Raw genomic sequence first — 24,506 nt, forward strand, 5'->3', positions numbered from 1 at the left:
CTCTAACAAGTCACTTTCAGTTTCTATTGCTCTCTCGTCATATTTTTTCATTTTTATTTTTTGGTTGTTATATTTTTTCATTTTTAATTAATGCAATAAATGGTCTGTCTTTCTGACGTGTTTATTTGGAAGAAAGTTTGCATAATTATAACGTCAAAAAATGAAAAAGTTTGCGTAATTATGGATGTGTTTAGGGTAGGTTTGACCAGTTTTGTCCAAATTCGTAATTCAATTAAATTAAATTAACCTTTGTTCAAAAAATTTATTCAATTTTTTAATAATAAAAAAATTATAATAAAAAAATATTGATAATGAATAAGTTTATTTCATTTTTTGGATTTTTTTTCAAGTAGTCTTTGGTCTAGTGGTGAGGGGTTTTGGGTAGTATGCATGCTATAGTCATAAGTTCGATTTCCAGCTCATTGAAAACAATAAAAAAATAAAAAAATTCAAGTGGATAAGTGGGATGACCATAATTCAAACACCGGTCTCTTACCTATATAATGGAATGTTCCTACCAATTGAGCTACGTTCGCGAGACTAATTTTTTGGATTCTAAGAAAAGATGAACGAGTTGATTTAAATTTAGTCAAAAGACTTTTTTTTTTCGTCAAAAAGTTTAGTCAAAAGACACAACTTTTTAATAAATTTAAAAATATTAAATAATTAATTTGACATTTTTTTTATGAAAAATTCCAATTTTTAGACTAATTATATTGAATAATTTATTACTAATATATTAAAATCAATTACCACCAAAGTTGCAAGTTTTATATCCTTCATTGTAATTTCACTAAAAATATATTAAAAAATATATAAAGATTTTTTTTTTGACAAAAAAAAATATAGAAAGATAATATGCTTAAAAATATGAACAAAACAAAACAATTTATACATAAAAATAGGAAAAAAAACATAAATAAAAAATTTAGTAAATAAAAAAATATAAAAAGAATATAGAAAAAAAAAGAAGAAACCCCATAAAAATAGGAATATAGAAATAAAAATACAATACTCTATGAAAAAAAGAAATATAAACAATATTTTTCATCCAAAAAAAAAAACATAAATAATATTTTTTTTATAAACGAAACATAACAATATTCCTACAAAGTTTACTACTAACCATTAATAATACTATAATAAAGTTAGTTAGTATCAAACTTACTAAATTATCCTAAATATTTCTCATAAAATTTATAATTTTTGATTAAAAATATACATGAGATCATTATTATTTTTTACTTAACACGGGACCATTATTTGTCGCTGAACCAAAAAAAAAATTAAATAAATAAGTTTACAAGAAATAATTAACACAATAATTCCAATTATCCTATATTTTGTAATATCACTCAAATGTTACACCGGTGTAATTTGATCCCTCCCCTTTTAACAATATTATATAATAAAATTTTAAATATTTAATTTTAAATAAATTTTCTACATTAATATAGTGACAAACTCAAATATCGAATAAAATTCAATTGATCTGTGCGAATGCACAAGTCTTTAAACTAATGAGTATTAATAAAATTATCAAAATAATATTAATAATTTAAAAATGGTTTTAAAATAATTAATATTATTAATTTATATTAATTATTTTTGACCGAAACATTAATGATTTTTGTATGAATTATGAATATTATTAATTGATATTAATTCTTTCGATTTAGTTTTAACAATTTAAAAATTAATTAAATATATTAATTCTTTCCGGGTCTTGATCAAATGTTCGATTTCTGGCTAATGTATATAGAAAAAATTCGTTGGAAGAGGATAACCCACTTTGTGTTAAAACTGCAATACTTTTATAAATTGTAGTAATATAGTAGAAGTATTTTTTTTTTTAGCTAGTAGCTGAAATTTCACTCTTTAAAATAAACAAGTGAGAATACCAAAATTCAAACTTTAGTCCTACACGTTATATTTAATGAGCCTACCATACCAATTAAGCTGGACTTACAAGAACAAAAAAAATGTTTAACGTGTTTTAGAGTATAAATTAGCATACCCTTTTTCTTATCCTGCCTTGGAATGAGGTAGAAAATATTAGAATTTTTTTTTTTTAGGATAGTGGCAGATCGATAGATGGATTCATTATGGAACAAACAAACTATGTGTGAATTGTTTCTTTGAAGCAAAACTTTCTTAATTATTGTTGTCCCCTCCGTCAGGGACGGATGCACTAAGGGACATGGTGTGGCTAAAGCCACACCAGATTTTTTGATATTTTTTTTATAAACATATATATGGATATATATTGTGTTAAATATTGTCTTCGGATACTAGTTAAATATATTAATAAGAAAATTTTATCTTGTATTTTGTGTGTTTAATACTTTAAAAATAAACTACTACAAAGTTATCTTTTCAATATTAATTTTATCTTTGATTTCCTCTTTTAATATGTTTAACAAGTGCCCCCAAGTACTATTTAGCATGACTCAAAAAAAAGGTTAAATTGGACAATTGGTCCCTTAACTATTTATGGGTTTCATATTGGAGCATTAACTAATTAACGTTACAAATCGTCTCTTAACACGCCTACCAATATTACTCATAAATAACTCATTGTCATTTGGAGCTTTAGATGTGAAAAATTATCATCGTATTTCTTAACATCGCCCACCCTCCCCATAGCCACCACTCACCAAATTTGAGTCTCTCATTGTCATTTGGATCTTTAGATGTGAAAAATTATTGAGAATAGTTGAGCTTAATTTATCCAAGTGATTTTGTAGATGAGCCAAAAATAGTGGTGCGACATCAACTTCAAAATTATATTAGAGATGTTTAATTTTAGCCACACCAGTTTTTTATGTCTGGATCCGTCCCTGCCCTCCGTTCCTCTTATTTGTCGATTTAAACCACATCATATATGTTAATGTATACTCAGGGGCGGATCTATTCAGATGTGAGGGGTGTACCTGCACACCCTGGACCTTGAATATTTAGCCCAGTTATTCTGTTTATTGCAATTTTGCACCTCTGGAATTTTCAATTTGTACCACTTTTACACCACTGGCCCATGATTATCTCAGCCACGCGTCAATTAATGCTCACTTAATGCAGAATGATGTGTCGATTTGGCTTTTTATTGTTTTTAAAAGCCAAAATGCATCCCCATGGAGGATCGAATTGATGCCCCTCAGGTAACAATGAAGTATTTTTGCCATTCAACCAAAGTGAAAGACTTAATTTATAGTTGCATATATTTGTATTATACCCATAACTTTCTATTATGTTGCTTAAATATATTATATTTTTTTTATTTTGTATCTAAATACTAACTATACTTATGATAAATAATTGTTTTATATTTATATTTTTCCTATTTAAATTTTCAAGTAATAATGACTAAAATTTAATTAATTTTTTTTTACTTAAAATTTGATGTGGTTATTAAAATTTAAAAAATTTAATGTATATTTTAATATTTATTATTTTATTTAATAATTATAATTTTGACTTTGGAATTTTTTTTTATTTGGTACGTATTAACTTTTGGTTTTTTTTTTGTCTTAGATGAAGTGGTATTCCACTGAAAATAAACTTATATAATTGTGCGATCCCAGGTTCAAACCTGGGTCATGACATCCAGCCTAACAATTTTAACATTTATGTCAGTTGAGTAAAGATTCTTTATAATTTTTCCTACAAAATAAAATTCTTTATAATTTAGAGTTTGAAAATGAGTTAAATAAAAGTCTGATAAAAAATTATTACCAACAAATAATTAAATTTAAGTTTTTCTAAAGAATAAGTTTTAGAAGTGGAGATCATTTTATTGGGTTAATTATTGTGATTTAGTTCACGCAAGGATAAACTTATGTATAGAAAAATGTTAACATGTACCCTTAAGAATATAAATTAATGTAACAAAATTCTCCTGGAATTTATGTATAGGAGTTGTTTATTTTGATTTCTCATCTTGGTACGATGTTTGTTTTGATTTTCTGTCTTGATACGGTGTTTGTTTTGATTTTCCGTCTTGGTACAATATTTGTTTTGTTCAGATTTGCATATTTGCTTCGATTCAAATTCAGTGCAGATTCATTGACTTTAGCGTCTTCAACATTACAGATATGAAGGCATGATTATTCCAAACATTTTATCGTATCAATCGTAAGCTTTGTCATTAATTCATGTCGTTCTATGTTATTAACTCTGGTGTTGTGAGTTTGTTCGCAAATTCAATTTTTTAAGCTTTTAGCGAATTTGAATATGTAATGCTTTTTTATATGTATTCTATAAACAAATCTTAAGAACATATGTAGTAAATTTGGATCTGGATAGTCCCGCGAGCTTAGCTTAGTTGACATGACATTAGAATATATACGCAGGGGATCAGAGTTCGAACTCCGATCATCCCACTTATCCACCTTAAAGGTGAAATGTTTTTCCTCGTACACTCATCTCAACCGTTCACCCATTTTCCCCCCTCTTCTGCATTCCTTTGTTGATCAAAATCGTTGGATTAGAAATAGAAGAGAGGGCTGAACATAAAGTGTTGGAAATGATTCAATTCCTTTCGATAAATTTATTGGGAAAATAAAGTGTTGGAAACTTTATGTTACTCCTTTAATTTTTTTTCTTCAAAATAAATAACGCAATTTATCACTTTATCTTTATCATTAAATTTTTAGTTATTCATTATTAAAATTATATATTTAAAAGTAAATTATCTAAATAATATATAATATATCGAACGTGAAGACAATGTAAACCTCAAACTCAAATCGACATGGCATGGCACACTAAGGATGCAAGGAGTAAGGACCACTAAATCACTGAGTAAAAGGACGCCATGCAATGCAATATTTGGCAGGAAGTCTGGATCAATCTCGCCCGTATAAAGTTGGTTTTTAAGTTGGAATTTTTTTTTTTTACTATAATATTGGTATGAAGTTTCCACCGTTGTTAGTGATATTAATTTTTGTTAGGGAATCTGTGAGATACATAAAGTGAGTTTTCTTCTTTCTATCGAAAGGTGAAGAATTTTAACATGAATAATGTTAGGAACACCCTATGAGTGAAAATATTATGCAAAAATACAGTTCCTTACTTAGAGTGCAAACACAAACATCGTTCGCTACTTAGAGTGTGAACTCAAACACGATTCGCAATTTAGTACGTGAACTCAGTTTGCACTTTAACTAGGGAACCATATAAAAATTTGGCCACCATCTAATATCATATTTTGATTGTCCACTGGAGCGGTTGTGACAATATCGACCGATCACAGACACAAACGTCGTATAATTCTATAAATTGAAACCTCTTTTTTCCTTTTTAAATCACTCGTTCATATAATATTTCATTCAAATTATTTTCTTCGGGGGTGAAGAAAGAATTCACACTTAACTTGGAAACAGTGTTTCATGGGAGGTGAGAAATGTGAATAGGACAATTTTTATTTTTATTCTTGTAAGGTTCGCATAATAGGATACTAACTGTTTGTTTTGTTTTCTAGTTTTTGCTATTTACACACTCACTATTTAACCTGCGAAGGGAATAAAATTGGAAGTTTAGGGGGTGCTTGAGAAGCTCAGAGGGTGCGAAAAGCAAATAATATAAGTGATTTTTGACATCACATTGTCACAAAATATTATTAAACATTAGGTTTATGAGTCTTTTCGGTTAAATATTGTTCAACATCAACTCTTTTAATTAAAGAGAGACTTTAACTCACTTGATATATTTCAACATCTTCTCTTAAGCGTGACTTCCTGTAAAACTATAGTAATAGATAGATAGATATAGATATGCCATTTTATTTTAAAAAATAGAGAGACCCATCCCAAGATCACATCTAAGATTTCCCAATTAATTTAAATTTTGGTTCATATCCATCATTTGTGATTTTTTTTTTGAATGGCACATCCATCATTTGTGAATGAAATCAACATTTCGTCTTACTATTATTATTTATTTACATTAAAGTAAAGGGCATTGTGCTTCTTACAATCATCATGCAACAGCTGTTGTAGAATGCATGGCAAAGGAAAAGGGTTGGACAAAAAAAGGTGTACACTTAATTGAATACTAACTAGTAGATAAGAATATAGTCTTGCATTCTCTGCCTCATAGATCAAGCTTGAAAAAGACTTACCATAATTTCCATTTCTAGACTGAAAAGGAAAAAAGGATGTGGGGGTTATGAATCCGTGTGTATATGATATGTCACATAGGACAGAAACGTGATGCATGACAAATGACATGTGTAGTGTAAGACCGTTGGAGCCGTTTGTACTTAGTACGGGTAAAATGTAGGAATTAAGTTGTCACTACTCCAATACCAGATCAAAATGGGTGTATGTAATGTATGTACTACTTGCGCAACCTCGCCCAGTTATTTACAAAATAGGCATTTAAAATATTATCTTTTTTGATAGAGAATATTTAAAATATTATCAATAATATCATTAAGATGTATCGTTGTTTGAAAGTATAATTTAATGGTTATTTTCATTTTTATGATTAAAACAAAAACGATTTGATTAAAACAACATATAATAAAGATAACTGAATTGATGTTAACAATCTCATTTTTTATCTGTAAAAATGAGAAGAGTAGTGATTTTTTTACTTTAAAAATATATTATCGACCGTCGTTAAATTTTTTGATAATTTTAAATATTGGTCCACGATGGACCACTTATGAAACTGGTCCACCATAGCATTAACAGATGAAAATATATTATTTATTGATACTCTTATTTGTTTTACAAATACTATTTTGTAGGTTAAGCATATACTAATAATTAAAAGTATTTTATATGTTGGGATATTTTTTTATATAAGAAAATGTTAAGTACTCTGCAATTATCACTCATATAATTAAAAATGTTGTGGCATAAGAAAGTATTTTTATTTTTTATTTTTATTTTCACAGAAAAATTATTAATCTTAGAACTATTATTACATTGTTAGTGTACATTGAGACTGAAAGAGGAGCAAAACTTGCAGATGAGATGACACCAATTATGCGCATGAGTTGCTCCCTCGCTCAAGAGCAAAAGCCAAACAAAATACAGAAATTAAAAGACAAATGTTCTTCGCTCTCCTTAATTGGTTAGAGTCTTATAGTGAGGTAAGGTGCTTTTAGAAGCAATCTCCAGGTAAGGTAAGGTGCTACTGGATTTTAACTTCCAATAGTCAGTAGGTACTTTTAGTAGCAATTTAAGTTATGTAAAAGGGGGCAAAGAGCGATCATCAAGTTAAAGCTTAAAATAGTAGAACAATAAATCTAAGAAAGGATGTTTTCTCTTCCAACCCCCAGGTTTCTTTTATACCCCTTGAATTTTCAATTGTTTCCTTGCAAAAAAATTCAGTTTCTAGAAACTGAAATTTACTCTAAATTTGCACTAGAAAAAATTCGGTTTCTGCGAACCGAATTTTTTTGCAAGGACAAAATTGGAATATTAAGAGTATAAAAGAAATACGGAGGGTCGGAAAAGAAATAATCCTAAGAAAGAAAGAAGAAAAACTCACAAAATCTATCTCCAATATTGGGCCTGGCCCGTTTGGCTTTCCAAGGAGCACTTTTGTAAAACAAGCAAACTCCAAAGTTTTCTACTTGGTACATACCCACCTATGGACCATATTATACCCTCACTTTTTTTTCTTTCTTTCTAAATTCCACTATTGTACTCCAAATTTGTTAACACCACATTCTCTTAAAATTTCCTATTTCTCTCTCCCTCTCTCTAACTCAATGAAATTTTAATACTATACTAAATTTTCGGAGCACAAAATACATTTTAGATATGTCACGTATTGAAGTTTTTATGGCAGAGAAGAAAATTTATCGAGTTAAATATATTTTTGGTTCCTATAAAAATAACATGTTTTGGTCTTACAGAGTTTTATAATCAATTTGAAACTTGAAAAATTAAAAGGATCAATTTGGTACAAACGTTAAATTTAAAGAATTCCTAAATACATTTGACCTATTTATTTATTATGAAAAAATGCAAGACATTATGAATAGAATTTTCGTAATATGGATCGTAGATCTGCGGCCGAGATGTAAAAATTACAATTTTCGTCCACAAATCCATGTCATATTACTACTTAGAATTAAGGGATGATAGCAAAGTCAGCAGCTTGCTTATTAACAACGTGATCGATGGTCGTACTAATTTGATAGATGTTTTAAATGGATTTTAAATTTGTTTCCACTGCTTTGTGACAGATTAAAATGCTCTGTGGTGGAATTTATGTTCTCATAGTACAAATATAAAATTCCCTCACAAATGTTTGCAAGGCTAGTTTTTGTTACATTTTTGGGTCGTCACAAATTCTGTCAATAAACATATTTGTTATTGAATTACTCATATTAGTGACGGAAATCTATGTACCCTCTCTAAATATAAATTTTTCTAGTAGTGGGTGGATAGGAGGATTTCTGCAAATGTATTCTTTGGATCTGGTCTATTTGGAACTCTAGGAATAATCACATTTTTAATGATGTGGTTGTTGGTCATAAATTTGATATTTATCAATTAAATACAAGTGGTGGGTCCAATATCTATTTGAAGGTTATATTGTTAAAATAAAACTTTCAAATATTGTGTCGAAGCTGCAACTGTTTCGAAGTGGGAAGGAGTTTCGAAGGCGTCGAAGCTTAAGGCTTGAAGGTTAGTTCACCAAGAGGTGCGTCGAAGCGGTGAAGCAGATCAAAGGGCCAGTCGAGCCAGGCCCAAAGAAGCAACATTGGCCCAATAAAGAATTGGCGCGCACTGAAGAAAGAAGAGTCGAAAGTGGAGAACGTGGGTCGACGTGGCAAATCGAAGAGCGTCCAGATGATCAAGGAGCAGTTACCACTTTGCCATAGTATTTATAGCAGTTTTTCACTAGTAGTCGAGGTCACAAAATTTTATACAAAACTTTCTCTGAAAATTCTAAGTACTCAGCGATCGAACGAAAGGAATCTTGAAGAGAAGATGTATGTTTTGTGAACCATTTAGTTTGTAATTGCTTTTCATTCAATGCAATTTACTTTCCAGCAATGTTCTTTAGTTTTATTTGATGTCTGTTCATGAAACTGCTGTTTCGAGGCGAATCGAACTAGCTTTTTCTTTTATTGTTTGCGCAAGATTTAATTCTTAAGTGTTTGTTATATTTTTTAGACGAACACTCAAACATTTTTCTAAGTAAACAAAACACAAAATTGTCCTGAGATTTACTAGTTGATCTCTCGAGTTTAAATACTTAAACTAACGGTTGTTTACCAAATTCCTACGTAAACAGTGGTCAAGGACCCTCTTGATATTGTAGAGGAGATAAAAGTGTTGTCTTGGAGGTGGAGTGTGGCGCGATTGAAAATTGCTCCTTATCTCTTCTACGAATGGATTTGGGACCCTGGAGATTGCTTCGAACGATAACTTTGGCCTTTGATTAGTTTTCCTTCCTTGCACCTCTGTTCTGGGCAGTTGCTAGTGTTTGTGTATTATAGTGTTGCTGTTGTTTTTTGTGTTAAGTTGCTGATCCCTTGACTGCCTTGTTGCAGCCATATACGTTTGTGTACTCCATTCAACTTATGCATTTCTTATGCTTTTTTTGGTTTACAATGTCGGCAATGAGGATCGAACCTAAGACCTCATGCATACTACCCAAATCCCTTACTACTATACCAAACCTAGTGGCTTATGCATTTCTTATGCTTTGAGTTGCCATATATTTATATAAAATTTACCGTTTAAAAAAAAAATGGTGGCAGCCATTGAAGTATATGCAAACCATAGAACCTTACTTGGAAGGAAATTAAACCTACCACAACACAATACTATTTTCAAGTCTTCTTCCTAAGGCCGGATACCGAGTTTTTTTTTTTTAAAAAAATATATAGTAGCTGTATATACTCCACAAATAGTCATATTTTTGTCATTGTTCAACCTTATTAATTTTATTTTTAGATTTTCTCTTGTCTATTATGAAAGGCTAAAAAAGAAATTTAGAAATATAATGAAAGGTCAAGTGATTCATTAAATGAGCTAAGGAGACAAACGTATTTTATATACATCAAATAAACATTAAATAAAAATTATGATTTTAGGAAAAGCATACTTTTTAGTTTTTTCACACTATAAAATGATCAAACAATTTCTATTTCTAGAGTCATAAAAGAGAAAATATGGCTAAATATTTATTTCTACAACAAACTGCAGTAAGTAATTTTTATCAACGCTTCTAAATTTGGCGAACGATCGTACTTGAGAGTTTAGTTTGATACTGGTATCTCTCTAAAATATTCAATACCATATCATATTTTCATATAAATTTATAGGGTTAAATAACTGATTGGTCCTTATAAATATATCAACTTTTATTTTTAATCTCTATAAAATATTCCAGCAAGTTTTGTTCCTCAAATATTTTTCGTACAATTTTTAGTCCTTAATTGCATTTAACTCAACTCATGCATGTTATTCAAAATTTTGAATTTTTTTCACAATTATGTTTAGTATATTATAGAAACTTCTCTTACAAAATTTAAATTTTTTATAACAAAGGATGAATTAAATATGAAATTCTAAATTTTTTGTGTTTAAAAATTCATATTTAACTCATCTTATGTTAAAAGATTCAAAATTTTTATGGATGAAATTCTTATAATATTATCAATATTAATACAAAAATTTATTTAAAAATATGAAAGTATACATGAGTTGACATAAATTATAGATCAAAAGTTATGACATAAAATATTTAAAAAATCAAAATTTGTTCAAAATTATTTTTTGTAAGACTAAAAATGAAATTTTAATTATTTATGTTAATATAAATTTAAATTTTAAATAAATTTTGTATATAGGTATTCAACAAAAACTAACATACCTAGTAATTTATCATTAAATTTTCTTTTTATCTTATTCAAAATTGTTTTCTCCCCATTTTGATAACGTTCCTTAATTCTTATTTGATATCACAGCACTGGAATTCTGCGAAGATAATGGGGATTGCCACGATTATACCTGTACCCCACCTGCAGTTCCAAATTGCGTATTCAATGCTGTGAAAAATCTAAAGTCGTTTTTTGGATTTGGGATTTGTCAATGTGTACCTTAATTAGTGGTTTGTGAATGTGTGAATAAATCCTAAAATAATTTCTTTAAGAATAATGTTTAAAAGGGCGTGGTGGTGAGGTGTTGACGTGGAGGTGTTGGTTTTGGCGCCGCCGGTGGGAGGTGAGGTGAGGTGTTTTGGCGCCGTGGTCCTTCTACCAAGTTTAGTGTCAATCACCACTGAACCAACTAACGATTGGTGTGGTTATGGTTTTATTTCGTTTAATAATATGTTCTATTTTATTTTTTTACAAGTTTGATACTGTATGGCAAATAGCAACTATAAAAAATTATTTATCATTTTATGGGAAAAATAAAAATTATTGGACATTTGCAAGTACATTTTTTTACTTTGTAGGGGTAACATCCCATGCTACTTTATGCATGCATGCGTCACTAAATATAAATAAAGGTTAATTCTTCGGTACACATATTTAATGATTGAAATGGTTATGGAAATACAGTAAGAGTAGGTACCTGGGAAGGTGTTGTGTGGACTGAGAAGCCATTAATTATGTGTTTGTAGCTGTGGAGTTTATTGTAACTTCCATTCTTCAAAGTGCTTTATAGAAGCGTATTGTGAGATGCCAATAAATGTTTTTCACGTGCCTTCGAAGCTTCTCTATTTAATTAGACACACAAAAAATGTAAATTAAGATATAGGGTCAAAATTGTTGATTGATCTTGGGCTTATTTATTGCCCTATTTGTAATTAAAAAAAATTTGTTGATTGAAGACCACTTGAAACAAATTTCCAAAAAAACAAAATATATGTCTTAAATAAGCATCAATACTAAATAAAATTTCATTTGGTTGAAGATGTCACTTAGGGTTAGGGGGTTTGGATTGTTGAACTTGGTTTAAATTAAAAACGGACGAAATTGAAAGAAAATACCAATAACAAAAAGTCTTCGTAAGAATAACTCAATTGGTACGAGCATTGCATGAAATATATAGGATTTAAAGTACTTCCACTTATTCACTTTTTAGTGTAATTCTAACAAAAATATATATACCAACAAAACATCTACTAGCTAGCTAGTATATTAATATTTGTTGACAAAAAAAATTAGAATAAAGTTCTGTCGAAAAAACATTAGAATAAATATTCCCCCCTTCATAAATATCTTTTTTGGCATGTGTAAAAAAATTGTTTGACCTTGACCAAAATAAAATAATACTGTAATAATAATAATAATAATAATAAATTGTTTGGTAAATTTTATGAATCAATCAAATAGTGAAAATAATAAAAAGAGAACACTATTAGAAAAAATAAAATATATTAGATAAAAATGAAATATATTAAAAAAAAGTCAATCACCGTGATTTCTTTTTTGTCTCAAATTTCAACTTCTACATATAAAATGTAATGTCTTTATCAACTGAGTTAAACTCACAGGACTTAATGATCACTATAATACTATTACGCTTGATTTTTTTTTTTCTTCTGATTATTTATAATAATATTAATTTTTTACTACTTGGAGTGAGATTGTTAAGACTTGAATCCGCTAGATATAAGGTGCAACGACGGCCTAAATTGCTAGATCTAGCCTCTCGAAATCTATGTTGCATCATGCAACCGTGGTAGGGGATAGGCATGGGAATGGGGCGGGGTGGGGACGGGTTTTGCCCTTCCCAAACCCAAACCCATAAAGTTTGGGTTTCCCCAAACTCATCCCAAATTTTAGCGGGGATAAAAATGATAATCCCAAACCCATACCCAACGGAGATCGGGTATTCCCACCGGGTTTCGGGTATCCCCATTACGCCTATTTCCACATGAATTTAGATTGTATTTTAGTTTTTTTTATTAAAAAAAAAGTTAAATGTCCAAAATTATTTTCTCTCAACAATATTTTTTTTTAAATAAGGAAAAAAAATAGAGAAAATGGTTTGTTTAATACTCAAATTAAAAATAAAAATTAAATATATGAATGTAATTTAAGAGATTGTTTAAACGTTTCTAATTTAAAAGAGATGAAATCTAATTTTTAATATAAGCGGGGCGGGATCGGGGGCGGGTTCGGGGTGGGTATCAATGTACCCATTACCCGCCCCAAACCCAACTTTTGAAATCGGGGAAAACCCAAACCCGACCCCAAACCCAGTCAACTCGGGTTTTCCCCGTCAAAGCGGGTATGGTTTGGGCGGGTACCCGCGGGTATGGGTTTTATTGCCATGCCTAATTTTATAATTACCTAATTACCCCCATAGTCTCCCTCAATTTCCTTGGAAGACCTTAAATTTTAGTTGTAATTTAATTTCTTGAAAATCTATGTTGTAATTTCTTGAAAGTCTATGTTTGAATTTTCTTGGAAGACCTTAATTTTAGTTGTAATTTAATTTAAAGTCTATGTTGGAATTTAATTTCTTAAATTTGCAAATTATTTTCAAATGTGCTGCGGGTTTGGGTGGAAAAAACCCGAACCCAATGGGTGTGGGCGTGGGTGTTGTTTTGCCACCCGAACAGCCTTTGGGTTTGGGTTTGGGTGATGATTTCGGGTGTGAGTTTGGTAAGTGTCAAACCCGCACCCATGGGCGCCTGTTGCCATCCCTATTCACAACCGAACTCAAATAATTTATTTGAAGGGTATTTTGGTCAATTTAGAGTGTAACCAGGTTTTTTTTTTTTTTTTTTCGGTGTGACTATTGCAAAGAGAACATAAACCTTTTATATTTTGATTTGTATTCACACACTCATTAACAACATGATCAATGGGAGTAATTAAATTTGTAGTACACACACACGAACTCTCCATGAAAAAATCAACTCAGATTATATCTTACTTTCTCCCAAACAAATTTTACTAAACTATGTGCCACTCTCTACAGCCACATAATTTACCTTAACAATTTAATATCATGCAACTACCAAGTACCAATTATTCAATTTCTAGTTGTATGTCTCAATCACAGAAAACCGACTCATACACAGTTCATTCATACTAATCCCAAATCACCACACACCCTCATCATAAATGATATCATATAGCAAGCAACATAATTAATCAAATGCAACACCAATGATGAAACTGCTTCTTCTGTTCTTGATCCTTTACTACCCTTGTTGCCACTCACTTGATACCATAACATTAAACCAAACAATCAAAGACGGCGATGTCTTAATCTCCAACGTTCGAGGAACCTTTGCACTTGGTTTCTTTAGCTTAGAGAAAGGTTCCAAAACACGTTACCTTGGTATATGGTATAACAAAATTTCAGAACAAACCATTGTTTGGGTTGCTAACAGAGACAATCCTCTAAATGACACTTCTGGTGTTCTTTCCATCAACAACGGAAACCTGGTACTCCACAAAAACAATGACAAAAACCTTAAACCTATTTGGTCTTCCAATGTTTCTATTTCTAGCTCAATTGGAAATGTTTCAGCTAAGCTTTTGGATAATGGAAACTTTGTTTTGACTCATAGCAATGGAAAAAATGTTGTATGGCAGAGTTTTGATTTTCCATCTAATACTTTACTTCCTTTCATGAAACTTGGGTTGAACCGTAAAACCGGTTTGAACCGGTTCCTCACATCTTGGAAATCGCCAATTGACCCAGGAACTGGAAACTTGACATACCGGATTGACCCGACTGGGTTTCCCCAACTGTTTCTTTATAGAGATAATAAAGATCCAGTTTGGCGAACCGGGTCGTGGACGGGTCAACGATGGAGCGGAGTACCCGAAATGACTCCGACTTTCATCTTCAACGTTAGTTTTATTAACGATGAAGATGAAGTATTTATAATGTATGGTGTGAAGGATCCAATGGTGTTATCGAGAATGGTGTTGGATGACACGGGTCACGTGAGGAGGCTGACGTGGCAACCAAACGAACATAGATGGTTTCAAATTTGGTTTGGTCCAAAAGAAGAATGTGATAATTTCAAACAATGCGGGTCGAACTCTAATTGCGACCCGTATAATGCTGAAAAGTTTGAGTGTGAATGTTTACCCGGATTTGAACCAAAATTTCCGAGAGAGTGGTATTTGAGAGATGGGTCGGGTGGGTGTGTGCGGAAGGGGAATGTGTCCACGTGTCAAAGTGGGGAAGGGTTTGTGAAAGTTGCAATTGTGAAGGTGCCTGATACTTCGAAGACACGTGTGAATGAGAGTTTGAGTTTGAAGGAGTGTAGGGAGGAATGTTTGGGGGATTGTTCTTGTGTTGCATTTACAAGTGAAAATGAGATGTTGCAAGGTGGGTGTGTTACTTGGCATGGTGATATGGAGGATACAAGAACTTATACACAAGTTGGACAAGATTTGTATGTACGTGTTGATAAGCATGAATTGGGTATGTACTCTCCTTTTTTATTACTTGGAAAAATTCTTAGAATAATGCATTCCATATGTTATATGTCATGATGCTAGAACTTAGAAATAATGTTTTGAAACTTATACTTAATTGCAGTATTACACTAGATTTGATATTTTGACTTGTTTGGTCATGATTTATTCTAGTTATGAGATTTTTGGATTTTCACTTTGCAGCTAGGTATGCAAAACATCCATATGGTTCTCTTGGCAAAAAGGGAATGGTGGCACTTTCAGTTGTTTGTACTTGCTTGATAGTGTTTATGGGGACCGTTTTCGCGTATTGGTTTATAAAAGTGCGAAAACAAGGTAAGTTAAATTCTTATCAAACTTGCCATTGTGGATTTCATGATTTTAGTATTGTGTACAAATGTGTTTGTTTCATTATTTGATGATAGGGGCGAGAAGGGATCGCAAGTTTTCCTTTCGTCTTAGCTTTCCTGACTCGGATCAGCAAGAATTTGAAAGTACAAACAATTCAAATTTACCATTCTTTGATCTTAGCATCATAGCTGCTGCAACAAACAATTTTTCGATTGCTAACAAGCTTGGTGAAGGTGGTTTTGGTTCTGTTTATAAGGTAGCCAATCTTCTTTAGCATCGGTTTTAATGCATTGTATCGAACCAACCAATGTCAATTTTGAAAATTCAAAGATATGTATACATTTCACAACTACTTGCACTAGTCACACTGACAGTATTTCTCTACCAAAGGAAAATGATTAAGAAGTTTACTTTGGATGATGATTTCAGGGTATATTGATCAACGGAACGGAAATTGCAGTGAAGAGGTTGTCAAAATATTCCGGACAAGGCATAGAAGAGTTTAAAAATGAGGTTGTTTTGATTTCAAAACTCCAACACAGAAATCTTGTTAGGATCGTAGGTTGTTGCGTTCAAGGAGACGAGAAGATGTTAATCTATGAGTATTTACCTAACAAAAGCTTAGACTTTTTCATTTTTGGTATGTGTTTTTTTCCACCTTTGCTTCATTAGTACTTTAGATTTCCAAACCATTTATATTCATATTCTCATACATCAAAGTTACAAAACAATTGATCCAACATCCTTAATTCACTCATTATACTGAATTTTTGGTCTAGATAAATCTAAAAGTTCAGAGCTAGACTGGAGAAAGCGGTTTGATATTATATGCGGCATTGCTAGAGGGATCCTATATCTTCACCATGACTCGCGATTAAGAATAATTCATAGAGACCTAAAAGCCAGCAATGTTTTGTTGGACACTGCATTGAACCCAAAAATTGCAGATTTTGGTATGGCTAGAATGTTTGGTGGAGATCAAATTGAAGCAACTACAAAACGTGTCGTTGGAACCTAGTAAGTATTCATCGTAAAAACATATTCGTTTTCTTGCATTATGTTTCTTTGATTTGTATTGTAATTTTAATGATCTCATTCATCTATATTTTGCTTTTACAGCGGTTATATGTCTCCAGAGTATGCAATGGAAGGACAATTTTCGGTGAAGTCTGATGTATACAGCTTTGGAGTTTTGCTGCTAGAGATAGTTACAGGCAAAAAGAACAGTGGTCAATATGAAGACAATGAATCCACAAATTTAGTTGGACATGTCAGTATTTCTTATCTCTGAAGCACAGACACGAACACTGACACGTCGACACCGATAATAATATGAGAAAATGACATAATTCAGTGTAATCATAAATGTCGGTGTCGTGTCGGTGGCCGACACCGGGACACGCATAATCCGAGGAGTGTCGGTGTTTCATAGTTTCTTTCAAACTATACTACACTTAATTCTAATTCACCTTTTAATATATAGTCTAAATGATCTAGTAAATTCAATATATGTAGATATGGAATCTATGGAGAGAAGACAAAGCCATGGATATTATTGATGAATCATTAGGAGAGACATTCTCTGAGCTTGAAGTCCAAAGATGCATCCAAATTGGACTTTTATGTGTACAAGATTTTGCAGTTGACAGACCATCTATGTCAGCTGTTGTTTCTATGTTGGGAAATGACTCAACTCTTCCTACTCCAAAACAGCCAGCATTTATTTTCAAGAAAAGTAATTATGAGAGTTCAAATCCATCAACCAGTGAAGGAATTTACTCAGTAAATAATGTAAGTATGACTATGATTGAAGCTCGTTAAAGGCGGTGTTTATCAGCTGGGGAAATCGGAATAGGAGAGCACTCATCTTGGGGTGGGCTTACTACTTAGATGCTTTCAGCAGTTATCTGCTCGGCACTTGGCTACCCAGTGTTTACCGTTGGCACGATAACTGACACACCAAAGGTGCATCCTTCCTGGTCCTCTCGTACTAGGGAAAGGTCCATGCTATAAGGTTTGTCATATTACTGTCAATGATGTTTCACAGATTATCCAATTTAAAATGATAATGTAATTTTTAATAAGGAGTTTAACTTGTATTTTACAGAAATGCTCCATTATGTAAAAAATTAATAAATCCACATCGCTGTAAGTATGTATTTGTAATAAAAATGTAAAATCTATAGTTATATTGATACTGTCACTTTCTTTTAATCTTTGAGAATTCAACAGGACACAGTCAATTAGTCCCTTAAACTATTATGTCTTTGGATGGATGCTTTATATTTTAAACACAGTGGACCACATGTACACTGTACCTAACGAAAGTGTTAAAATAAGAATCAATGAAGAAAAGTAGTAACAACTACCTAGTTTTTTTTTTTTTACTAAAACTATTAACGTCCGATGATGAAATTTATTGATACAATGATAAAAACAAGTTTATGTATAGTGAAAAATTTATCTCACTTGGGAGCAAGAGACTGAACAATGGCTAAACGACAAGACAATTTTGTCCCAATTACAAGATGGTTAAAATATCAAAAACGCATTTTGTCCACTAAACATCATACAAGACAACTATTTTAAATGTTTGTTATATTTTGTCCAGTAGACTATAATTATGAAGCACATACACAAACACTGGACACCACACGGACAATAACATAATTCAATGTAATCATAAGTGTCGGTATCGTGTCGGTGTTAGATACCGATACGTGTCCGATACCGGGACACGCCTAATCTTAAGAGTGTCTGCACTTCATAGCCTGCGGATGAAAAGACCCATCGAGTCAACTACAAAATTATACGTTTGGAGTTAAATAATGCTTCTTATACGTGTGGACTACTTCAAAATTACGAGTCACATTTCACTACAATAGTTTGGACTGCATAAAACTAGATTTCCTGAGTTGAAGGCTAGTGGTGTTCTTTCCATCATATGCAACACCATGAAAGTTCTTCTTCTTGTTCTTCTGTTGTTGATCATTTACTACCCTTGTTGCCACTCACTTGACACCATAACACCAAACAAATCATTGAAAGACGGCGATGTTTTAGTCTCCAACGATCGTGGAAACTTCGCACTTGGTTTCTTCAGCTTACAGACAGATTCTGAAACACGTTACCTTGGTATATGGTACAACAAAATTTCAGAACAAACCATTGTTTGGGTTGCTAACAGAGACACTCCTTTGAATGACACTTCCGGTGTTCTTTCCATCAACAATGGAAACCTTGTAATCCACAACAACACCAAAAACCTTGAACTTGAACCTATTTGGTCTTCCAATGTTTCTGTTTCAACCTCAATTGGAAATGCTTCAGCTAAGCTTTTGGATATTGGAAACTTTGTTTTGACTCATAACAATGGAAAAAACGTTGTGTGGCAGAGTTTTGATTTTCCGTCTAACAATTTGCTTCCTTATATGAAACTCGGGTTGAATAGTAAAACCGGTTTGAATTGGTTCATCACATCATGGAAATCTCCGAATGACCCAGGAACTGCGAACTTGATATATAGGGTTGACCCGACCGGGTATCCCCAACTGTTTCTCTATAAAAACAATGTTCCAATATGGAGAACCGGGTCGTGGACCGGTCAGAGATGGAGTGGAGCACCTGAAATGATTTTGGATTTTGTTTTCAATTATAGTTTTATCAGCAACAAAGATGAAGTTTCAATAGTGTATGGTGTGGTGGATCCTAATGTGTTATCGAGATTGGTTCTAGAAGACACCGGTCACACGAGAAGGCTGACGTGGCAACCAAAAGAACAAAGATGGTTTCAAATTTGGCATGGTCCGAAAGAAGAATGTGATAATTTCAAACAATGCGGGTCAAACTCGATTTGTGATCCGTACAATACTGAAAAGTTTGAGTGTGAGTGTTTACCTGGATTTGAGCCCAAGTTTCCGAGCGAGTGGTATTTGAGAGATGGGTCAGGTGGGTGTGTGAGGAAGGGGAATGTGTCCATGTGTCGAAGTGGGGAAGGATTTGTGAAAATAGAACGTGTGATGGTGCCTGATTCTTCGAAGACACGCGTGAATGAGAGTATGAGTTTGAGAGAGTGTAAGGAGGAATGTTTGGGGGATTGTTCTTGTGTTGCATTTACAAGTGAAAATTAGGTGTTGCAAAGTGGGTGTGTTACTTGGCATGGTGATATGAATGATACAAGAACTTATACACAAGCGGGACAAAATTTGTTTTACTTTGACAAAGTAAGTTAACTTCTTATCAATATCGCTACTGTGGGATTTTTTGATTCTATTGTCGTGATCAAATATGTTTATAACTTTGTTTCCTTGTTTGATGATGGTGTCGAGAAGGGATAACAACAATTCATTTCGTCTTAGCTTTGGCAACTCTTCTAATCTGCAGGAATTTAATAGGACAAACAGTTCAAATGTACTATTGTTTGATCTTAGCTCCATAGCTGCAGCAACAGACAATTTTTCAATTGCTAACAGGCTTGGTGAAGGTGGTTTTGGTTCGGTTTATAAGGTAGCCAATCTTCTTTAGCATCGGTTTTAATGTATCCTATTGTAAACTCAAGCATTGTTTACATTTCACAACTAGTTGCAACAATCTTACTCACAATTTTGAAAATGATTAAGAAGTTTACTTTGGATGATAATTTCAGGGTATATTGAGCAACGTATGGAAATTGAAGCAAAGAGGCTGTCAAAATATTCTGGACAAGGCATAGAAGAGTTTAAAAATGAGGTTGTTTTGATTTCAAAACTTCAACGCAGAAATCTTGTTAGGATCTTAGGTTGTTGCGTTCAAGGAGAAGAGAAGATGTTAATCTATGAGTATTTGCCTAACAAAAGCTTAAACTTTTTCATTTTTGGTATGTGTTGTTTTCTTCACATTCGCTGCATTTGTTATATCATTCCTATTGTCATACATCGAAGCTTAAAAGTTCAGAACTAGACTGGGGAAAGCGGTTTGATATTATCTGCGGCGTTGTCTTGTTGGACACGGCATTGAACCCAAAAATTGCAGATTTTGGTATGGCTAGAATGTTTGGTGGAGATCAAATTGAAGCAACTACAAAACTTGTCGTTGGAACCTAGTAAGTATATTGCTTAAACACCTATTTGTTTCCATTTGAACTACCTTGCATTAAGTTTCTTGGATTTCTATTGTAACTTTAGTGATCTCATTTATCTATGTTTTGTTTTTATAGCAGTTATATGTCTCCAGAGTATGAGATGGAAGGACAATTTTCGGTGAAGTCTGATGTATACAGCTTTGGAGTTTTGCTGCTAGAGATTATTACAGGCAAAAAGAACAGCGGTCAATATGAAGACTATGAATCCACAGATTTAGTTGGACATGTTAGTATTTCCTACAAACTATACTCCAATTAATTCAAATTCACCTTATAATATGTAGTGTAAATAATGTAGTAAGTTCAATTTATATAGATATGGAATCTATGGAGAGAAGGCAAAGCCATGGAGATTATTGATGAATCATTAGGAGAGTCATTCTCTGAGATTGAAGTTCAAAGATGCATTCAAATTGGACTTTTATGTGTACAAGATTTTGCTGTTGACAGACCATCTATGTCAGCTGTTGTTTCATTGGCTAGCATGAAAACAACTTCTGACATTGTTGGTCTATTCATGGCATTTTCTTGCACACACAAAAGTCCAATTTGAATGCATCTCAAAACTATAGCAGGAGGATAAGACTGGTTTAGGGCAGGATCAACTATATCCAAGGCTCTTCCTTCTGTCCATAGTGTCCAAACCTACAAATGCACAACACAAGAAGTAACTTAAATAAGTCTCTTTCGTGTTGGCCAGTTTTTAGAATACCTCTTTTGTAACTTACATGTCCAATTAAATTTGGAGATTCTCTTCCTATTTCACAATGTGTGTTTCTTTGGCCTGCAATAATCTCTAGTAACAAGACACCATAACTAAAGACATCAGATTTTGTTGAGTATCGTCCTTCCATTGCATATTCTGGTGACATATTAGGGTATACAAAATTGTTAGAGCATTATTTAAAATACAGATTCATCTTTATAATCTTGGTGATTATTAGGGTATATGTCACCTACTATGTTCCAACCACTCTTTTTGTTCTAGCTTGGATTTCATCATCTCCAAATATTCTAGCCATACCAAAATCTGAGATTTTGGGATCCATTGCAGCATCAAGGAGAACATTGCTGGCTTTTAGATCTCTATGAATTATTTTCAACCTTGAATCTTGATGAAGATATAATACACCTCGAGCAATACCACAAATAATTTCAAAACGCTTACCCCAATCCAATGATGACCTTTGGTTTTTATCTGAGTTGAAAAGTTGAAGTTTCCCTTAATTGAACATATTATATATTGGGAAACAATAATTGCATATTGAGCTTAAATTCATAGGAATTTATCAAAATATGTAATGGAGGACTATATGATAAGTGTTTACCCTTTAGGTTCATACTAAGTTTGTTTATCCAAATTCCAAATAGACCCAAAATCATTAGGGCAGCTTGGCTATTAATAGTTTTAATCATGTGCCATGCTTAGCTATATCAACAAATTAAAATGGATTGCTAGTTCATTCAGACCATAGAGGAGGCAATGAGTGAGTTAGAGAGAGACATACCGAATATAAAGAAGTCTAGGCTTTTGTTTGGGAGGTATTCATAAACTAACATTCTTTCTTCTTTTTCAAAGCAACAACCGAGCAACCTCACTAGATTTCTGTGTTGGAGTTTAATTAAAAGTGTAACTTCATTTTTAAACTCTTCTTTGCCTTGACCTGAATTTCTTGACAATCTTTTAACTGCTATCTCTTGTCCATTAACCAAGCAACCCTGTAATATTAATCTCTTAAATCCCATTTCGCATCGTCTTTCTATAATGTGATTGAAATGAATATAAAGAGGTGAATGATGTTTTCACTTCTTGCATGAAACATAATGTAGATTTTCACTTACCTTATAGACAGAGCCAAATCCACCTTGTCCAAGCTTATGCTCATGATCACAATTTCTTGTAGCTGTCATTATCGTTTTAAAGCTAAAAAAGGGTAGATTTGGATGTATGTTGCTTTGAGCAACATTCACTTTTCCAGAGGAATCTTGGTGTAATTGCAGCATCATTTTATCTGAAGTTACAAATGGCATGAGGTAGGATGTCAATCAAGTTATAAATTTTGAGGGGTATATATATTATAGTAAATAATAATAATTCTGGCGCCCCTAAAATTTTGGGGCCCTGTGCCACCGCTCATCCCGAACATCGTCCAGAACAGGGGGGATCCTGACATAACCATCGTTATACCAAAAATAGACTATAGCACACAATCCATGAAATAGTTGAACACTACAAAAAGAATAGTTGAAATTGAAGAAACTAACATGACACTTTTTGCAAGACATATTGCAAATAATAATGATATATAAAGAACAGGAATATCATCCTTAAATCACATACACTTTCTTTTTTTCTTCAACCTGCGGTGCACATGGGAGAAGAGGAGGAGGAGGACAATTGCAATTATAGAAGCTACCAGAATTGCAGCCAGCCTCTTTTTGTCAACGACTCCTTTGCTTTTTCTGTCAGTTTTTTCTAACAACTTTGATAAAACCTTCCCCGTTTCCGCAAACAGATGCACCTTTCTTCCTTACGCAGCCTCCTGACCCATCTCCACTATCATACCAATCAAGTGGAAATTTGGGTTCAAAACCAGGTAAACAAGTACACTTAAAATCTTTAAAGTTTAAAGGGTCACAATTACTGTTCGATCCACAAATTCCATAGCTATCACATTGGTTTACTGGTTCTGAAAAGAACTGGTTCCATCGATTCTTTTGATTGTCCCACGTGAGTGTTTGAAAGAAACCAGATTCCTGAACCACAATTCTAGTGATGACAGACTTATAAAATATGTTATATGTGAGTGCTACATTGTTGTCATCTTCGACAAAAGAAACGTTAAAAGTGGCCCTTTCTCGTTTCACACTAGGTACACCTGCTAATATTGATCCAATCCAAGGTCCACCACGCCACCAAGGAAGGTCATTGTTGTACATAAAAAATTGAGGTTTACCAATGGTGCTGAATGTCAACGTGAAGGCGCCTTTTCCAGGGTCATCATTTGTCTTCCAGGATTGAAGGAACCAACTTTGATTAGTTTTTCTATCAAAACCAAGTCTTTGATATGGAAGAAAAGTGTCTGTGGGATAATCAAAGCTTTCCCATATGACATTTTTGGTGGTTTTTAGTACGATAACAAGGTTTGCTATATCCGTCAGTTGAGCTATAACGCTGGTGCCATTTCTTCGATATTGTTGTAACGAAACGTTGGTTGACCAAATGGGAATAGTGCTTAGGTTGTGGTTGAGTACTAGATTTCCATTTCGGTCGATTGATAGGATTCCAGAAGTGTCGTTGATTGGACTATCTCTGTTTGCAACCCAAACAACAGTTTGGATTGGCAAATTGTTGTACCAAATTCCAACATAGCGAGACGTGGAATTTCCTGGAGTGAAGAATCCAAGAGAAAAAGTTTTAGATTTAGAAATCAGAAGCTCACCATCTCTTATAGGTTTGTCAGAGGATATGGTATCAGAAGAACAAGAGCAAAAAGAGAAGGTTAGAAGTATAATCAAAGAAATAATTAGCAGCCAATTGTTATGTAACACTAACAACTTGTGTTTATCAATTTTGGCTGTGACAAGGTAGATAACATTTTTAGCAGATTTCATTCAGAATTTCCTTTTCATTCAACTCTTGCATTTTCCAAACTGACACAA

At 32.6% G+C, this 24,506-nt stretch overlaps 2 protein-coding genes, 1 long non-coding RNA gene and 1 pseudogene across 4 annotated transcripts; 3 read left to right on the forward strand and 1 right to left on the reverse strand.

The window, feature by feature from the left end:
* Nucleotides 1–10,073: 10,073 nt before the first annotated feature.
* LOC123918162 lies at nucleotides 10,074–11,403 on the forward strand. 2 transcript variants are annotated; one of them, XR_006812708.1, is made up of 2 exons: nucleotides 10,074–10,177; nucleotides 10,943–11,403. It is a non-coding gene; the product is annotated as an uncharacterized LOC123918162 (long non-coding RNA). The 2 variants fall into 2 exon arrangements; XR_006812707.1 differs by having other exon boundaries at nucleotides 10,080–10,245.
* Nucleotides 11,404–13,722: 2,319 nt separating this feature from the next.
* Nucleotides 13,723–18,089, forward strand: LOC123918164 (G-type lectin S-receptor-like serine/threonine-protein kinase At1g11410). Its single transcript, XM_045970139.1, has 7 exons — nucleotides 13,723–15,380; nucleotides 15,578–15,709; nucleotides 15,799–15,980; nucleotides 16,154–16,364; nucleotides 16,504–16,741; nucleotides 16,844–16,994; nucleotides 17,240–18,089. The coding sequence occupies exons 1-7, from the start codon at nucleotides 14,105–14,107 to the stop codon at nucleotides 17,543–17,545; spliced, it is 2,496 nt and encodes an 831-aa protein (XP_045826095.1). The 5' UTR covers nucleotides 13,723–14,104; the 3' UTR covers nucleotides 17,546–18,089.
* A 525-nt stretch (nucleotides 18,090–18,614) lies between these two features.
* Nucleotides 18,615–21,711, forward strand: LOC123914658 (annotated as a pseudogene).
* A 91-nt stretch (nucleotides 21,712–21,802) lies between these two features.
* On the reverse strand, nucleotides 21,803–24,506 carry LOC123914659 (G-type lectin S-receptor-like serine/threonine-protein kinase RKS1). The gene is made up of 5 exons (XM_045965851.1): nucleotides 23,325–24,506; nucleotides 23,032–23,041; nucleotides 22,686–22,855; nucleotides 22,352–22,562; nucleotides 21,803–22,041 (listed from the first exon to the last, which is right to left on the reverse strand). Exons 1-5 carry the CDS (start codon nucleotides 24,456–24,458, stop codon nucleotides 21,803–21,805), a joined length of 1,764 nt encoding a protein of 587 aa, XP_045821807.1. The 5' UTR covers nucleotides 24,459–24,506.

Source organism: Trifolium pratense, linkage group LG3 (genome assembly GCF_020283565.1).
Source record: "Trifolium pratense cultivar HEN17-A07 linkage group LG3, ARS_RC_1.1, whole genome shotgun sequence".
Classification (NCBI taxonomy): domain Eukaryota; kingdom Viridiplantae; phylum Streptophyta; class Magnoliopsida; order Fabales; family Fabaceae; genus Trifolium; species Trifolium pratense.